We start from the raw sequence: 6,000 nt of genomic DNA, 5'->3' as shown, positions 1-6,000 counted from the left end.
AATGAATCATGGAACACTTCATCTAAAACTAATGATGTAATGTATGGGGATTAACACAAGAATAAAAAAAAAGCAAAAAAAAAAAAAAAAGATGTCAGGACAATGAGGAAGAACTGTTGAAGAAAGGTAACAGAGAGGAGAATCAAGAAAGAGTGGTGTCCAGAAGCCCAGTGAAGGGTTTAATCATTTGTTAAATTAGTAGAACCCAGATTATCCTGGTGAAGTTGGAATTCTCATCTCCTTTTCCATAGGTTCTTCTGCCACCCCGAATGGGAGCACTATTATTGGAGGGAACACGGGAGTGTTTGTGGGAGGGCTTCCACGGGGTTATACCATCCTCAAGAAGGATCCCGGTAAGTTTGCTGAAGGTATAGGATTTATATGTTTTCACCAAAATTTACAACACAATCAAGTATGAATATATTATTTTAAAGTATGAATAATAGTATATTCTATCTCATGCTGTATTTCCTATATCAATATGCCAAAAAAATTCCCTTAGGTGTCTTTTCTAAAGGAACTGTGTATTACTTGCATTTAAATTCTTGGTGCCAGCCCTTGATATATAAAGAGTTTATGAATTTTTGCTAAAATGAATGATACTAATTTCAGTCAAAGGTATCTTATTTTAGGACTATGTATCCGTTTTTCTAAGATTTTAAACTGATGCAACACAGAAATGGAAAACTGTGGGCTTGATTTATACTCTAAATAGGGTAAAGAACATTCCCTGAGTATCGAGCATGTGATCAGCACTAAACTAGTCCCTAGATGTCCATAGGTGAATAAAAAGTGGTCTTTGCCACATAGAGGGCATATAATGCTGAGCAAATGCTGTAAGTACTATAATTGAGACAGAGACAAAAGAATTCCTATATTTGTAGAATGAGAGAACAAAAACTGATTCAAAATGAAATCAATAAAAACTAACATGGGTGAAATTAACCTTAGGCAAAAAAAAAAAAATCACCTTTCCAAATGCATTGCTAAGATTTTAGAGTTGTTTTCCCATGTTCTCATTGAAGGGCATAGGTGTCTTCCCAGTCTCTCCCAGGAAGTAAAATGTAACTACATAAATATTACAAATCAGCTAGAACCTAGATAAGTATAAATTGTGCAAGTGTGGTGGTCTTCAGGGAATCATGATGAAGATCAAAAGGAATAAAATGTTTTCAGTGAAATTTGGAGAGGGATATATTTAAATACCCAAGACTGAATATAGTTATCTCCTTAGAAATATCTCTAGAGTAGAGAGGGTTTTTATTGGACTACTTTAGATTGGTAGAGAAGTCCCTTAAAAACATTCACACACACACACACACACACATACAGAGAGAGAGAGAGAGAGAGAGAGAGAGAGAGAAGGAGTGCTCTCGAGCCTTTGTCCTTGTTCCTTATCCATCAAGTACACTTCTTGGCTGTGGTACATCCATGCACCAGAAGGAGAGCATACCCTGATACCAAGTACCCTTCCTATAGAGGACATATCTTCATTATAAATAAATAATCTGACATTGTGCATATAAAGTGACTTTGTAGAACTTTGATTGCTGGTGAATACCTTTCCCAGAATCAAGTCAGACACTCCAAAGCTGAGAACTAAGCTTTGCATTGATCAATAGGGACATTGCTGTATGAAGTGTTTCTCTTTCTCTAATTCTCTCATTTGCTCACTTTCTTTCTTTCCCAACCCCCTGTTGCCACCTGTTTGCTATGTTCATAAACCCCACATCTGCCTGGTCTAGGGTGTCCTAAAATTAAGGTCAACATTACATTATTTCCTAAATATGAAATCAAATTATTGACTTACTTGTGTAACAGACTGGTTCATCATGATGAAGAAACTAAACTATAAACTACAGATTTAATAGAAACACTTCATTCAAATCTTTTAAAACTTGTTATAACACTTTTATTTTTAAGACTAGTGGCAGATGAAATTTCATTAGTTCAGAAGGCAATATTCTGGCTACTACTATAAAACCAGTTTTTGCATAAACATCTGTTTCTGCAGATATGATGGGTCTAAACCAGGGCTAAACATTTTAATTGTTACCACCTGGAATAGGTGATGGCGTGGTGTTCATGTGAATCATTAGGAGGATTGCAATAAATAGGTAGTGAGAGCTATTGCCTATTTCTTTCATTTTAATGGCACATAAAATTAATTGCTTGAAAAAATTTTTTCAAAGTACATATTTCTTGATATCTACCAACTCCTACAGACATAATCCAAAAGGGTTTTGTGGGCTGTGTCAAGGATATGTATTTTATGAAGAAGTATAACCCCTTTGCTATTTGGGAGCCTCTGGTTTGGCAGAGTGCTGAAGAACAAATCAACGTGTATGACAGCTGGGAGGGATGCCCCACTTCATTACAAGATGGAGCCCAGTTCCTAGGAACAGGTAAGCTTCTAAAATAGACACCAGTGGTTGCTTAGCGTGTATGTTCTATTCTTTGCAAAATGTAATCTACCTTGTCCAATTACTTTGACCTCACATGAACCTAGTATCACAGAAATACCTAGTTATGCCATGATATACATAAATATATTTCAAAGTCTGAATATGTAATAGAAGTTGTAAGACTCATATGCTCATGTGTCAGATCTCTGTTAGCCCAGCAGTTCACATATGGTAGTGTCAAAAATATCTTTTTGGTAAGTCAATTGTTTTACTTAGAATGTAGTTTTACTTAGAAAGATGTTTCAAGAGCATTTTATTTACCAGGTTAATCAACAAATATCTATTTATCCCATTATACAGACAGTATTCTCAGGACAAAAATTTCAGCTATGTAATGGGATGAGTAGGTCATTAAGGGAGATATGGAAGATGTCACCACCATTACTTCCATTGTTCTGAAGGCTGCTGTAAAGGCAAGGGGCAGTGTCCCTGGCAGACATCCTGCCTGGCAAGTACCCAGGGTGAGGGGGTGGTAGGGAGTACGGTGGCTTGGTGGATAGCACTTCTTCAAATGCAAGCCCACCGCTGCCTCCTACATTTATAACAAAGCTGGTTACTTATTAAGTTGCTTAAACTACATTCCAAATAGAAAGCTAAATAATATCCTACTCTGTGCACTTTTCCATTGCTCTTTTCTCAACACTGTCATTATTCTGAATTTCTCTTAGTCAATGCAATTTCTTATTGTGAATACTGATAGAAAACAGTAATAGTCTTAATCATATCCATGATTTAGAGAGTAAATTGCTTCCTCTTACAATGTATATCAAGTTCACTCTGCCACTTCTGCACAGTTAACAAGGGGGATTTCTTAACATCGATTTGCATCTTTTTTGCAGAGATGTACTCGATGATAGTATATGTCCTAGTCTTTGTACCACCTTTACAGTGCTGGTGGTTATGCTTTGCACATGCTGATATGTACATATTCTTTTCTTTAAAGGGTTCCTGGAACTTCATCCATACGTGTTTCATGGTGGAATGGATTTTGAGATTTCCTTTAAGTTCAGAACTGACCAATTGAATGGATTGCTTCTTTTCATTTACAACAAATATGGACCTGATTTTCTTGCTGTATGTTCATTTATTTAGTTAAATTTACTTGAGAATGTCAGATATAACTTTAAAATCAATAAGCCATGTGTTTATAATATGCTAAATTGGGATTTCTTTTGAAATTCTCTTTTGTTTTCATTTTCTTCCCTAAGTCATCTTTAGTTTTGGAGTCCTGTGAAACATTTTGTGCTTTAGGATCATGATGTTTGAAAATGACCGTTATTCCTGTGAAAATTGAATTTTAGCAAAATAGTTATGAGGAATTAAGAAAATCCCATTTAGTTTCCTAATATTAAAAGTTATTTCCTTCATTATTTTTTGACGTAATAGTGTCAAAAAACTATATACAATAAATATATATATATATATAAAGATTTATTTATTTTAGAGAGAGAGTGTGTGTGCACAAGTGGGAGAAGAGGCAGAGGGAGAGAATTTTCAAACAAACTTCCAGCTAAGCATGGAGCCCAATAGAGGGCTCGATCTCAGGACCCATGAGATCATGACCTGAGCCAAAACCAAGAAGAGTCAGATGCTTAACTGACTGAGCCACCCAGGTGCCCCTATAATAAATATTTTTCATACTACACACACACACACACACACACACACAAACACATGCATAATATAAGGTATAAAAGTACAGTGAACACTCATGAACCTACCACCCAGCCCAAGAACTAAAAAATCACTTACGGGGTCTTTCCTATCCCATTTCCCTATCTCTCTCTAGAGCTAATATGTAGTCAGAATTTTGTGTTTTTTATCCCTTTTAATGTAGTTATGGTCTAAACACCATGTATGAATGCCTAAAAATTCTTGTTTTTGACATTCATAAAAGTTGCATCATGTTCTACCTTTAGGCAATTGTTTTTTTGCACTCGACATTATTTTTGAGTCACTTATTTTCTCCATATAGGTATACATTTTCATAGTTGTGTAATTTATCTCTTCTCCTGTCAATGACATATTGGTTGTTTCCATGTTTTTGCTATGGCAAACAAAGTTGCTATGAACATTTTTATACATTTCTCTAAATATAGTGGGCAAGTGTAATTTCTTTTACTTGCTTTAATCAGACAGATATCATTGTCAAAAATAAGTATGTGATTAAAATGTTAATTTTTAAAAAGTTATTAAAGAACTTGCATAGAATCAAGGGAAAATCATGAACATCTTGACCTCATTGCTCATATCTAGGCAAATAGGTAATAAAACACATGTCTTGGCAATTTTATGATTCTAAGTTATTTTCAGTTCATTGATTTTGTACATTCCTAGATTATATACTGTCAATTTTGCTGACCAGGTAAGTAGAAATATATCCCTTCGCAGTTTTTATTAAAATTTCAGCTTATTTAAAGTATTTATTTGTCCTCCTATTTACTGTTGGCCTCCCTTACTGAAATGTAATCTCTCTGAACACAGGGCTTTTGGCTGTCTTCTTTATAGTTCTATCTTCAGTGCCTACCTCTTGCACCTGTTAAGTTTGATAAAGATTGTTGGATGAATGAATGAATGAACCTGTAAATGAGTTCATGTTGGGGTGACCCTCACTAAGCATTCTTTAATCGTCTATAAGTGCATAAATTCTGGGGAGGATGCAAAGATATTTTCATTTGGCCTTTCCTCTTAAGGACCACTTGCCACTATTGGAGGGTCACACATCCTGCTGCAGCCCTCTCCAAACTTCCATCTTCCTCCATTCATTGACTTTGGGAATATAATGCATTTGAATACATGAATACATGAATACATATTGAATAATAATGTTAACTTTAAGCTTTAATGAAATACATGAATACATATTGAATAATAATGTTAACTTTAAGCTTTAATGAAATAAATCTTAAAGAATCAAAACATTTAGACAAACATATATTGAGTGTCTACTATGTGTTAGACTTTCTTTTCACACTTACAACATAGCTATAAGGGAGGCAGACATTCCTTACATTCTACTCTTCCATATCTGAGGACATAGGCTTCTCCCAGATTATCTCTCAGAAAGAATTCTTCCTGTTATCCTAAGTAGCTTCAATATACATGGCTATCCTCTGGAGCTTGATTGACTCAGAAAGTTTTCACTGCTAAAATCTTAAATCTCAAAATACAACCTCATAAACTTTCAGCTTTCATTCTCTCTTACCAAGTTCACTAAGACATTGAGACCATTGGTTATCAGACCACTTTCTGTTTAACTTGCTTCCTCCCTACCACAGACACCATAATACAGCTTTTCAACCACTTTTCTGTCAACACCCTCAACTTGTATCTTCAATTTCACAACTCTGGGTCAATCATTCTAGCTCCCTAGCCTTTTCAGTTTCAACAGCCAGTTTACTGACCATCATAGGAGAACTGATAAAAGTATGAAGACTAGTAACACATGGAATTTTGAGGTTTCTGATTCCTTCATTCAACAGTATTTCTTGTTTACAGGATTTGTGCCTAGTTTAGATGTGGAACGTGAAAGAAA

The 6,000-nt window shown here is 35.1% G+C and overlaps 1 protein-coding gene across 1 annotated transcript in view; it reads left to right on the top strand.

Annotated features, from left to right (window-relative positions):
- Positions 1–6,000, top strand: part of USH2A (usherin) — a 602,856-nt gene that overhangs the window by 217,655 nt on the left and 379,201 nt on the right. Inside the window, exons 16-18 of the mRNA XM_081823209.1 lie at positions 252–353; positions 2,226–2,405; positions 3,409–3,539. Coding sequence (XP_081679335.1) covers positions 252–353; positions 2,226–2,405; positions 3,409–3,539 — 413 coding nt within the window. The remainder of the gene's footprint in view (positions 1–251; positions 354–2,225; positions 2,406–3,408; positions 3,540–6,000) is intronic.

The sequence above is a fragment of the Leptonychotes weddellii genome, chromosome 6, assembly GCF_054177405.1.
Source record: "Leptonychotes weddellii isolate Sample4059 chromosome 6, ASM5417740v2, whole genome shotgun sequence".
Lineage (NCBI taxonomy): Eukaryota > Metazoa > Chordata > Mammalia > Carnivora > Phocidae > Leptonychotes > Leptonychotes weddellii.
The sequence above is the reverse complement of the archived record's forward strand: the minus strand, read 5'-3'. Positions and strand labels throughout refer to the sequence as shown.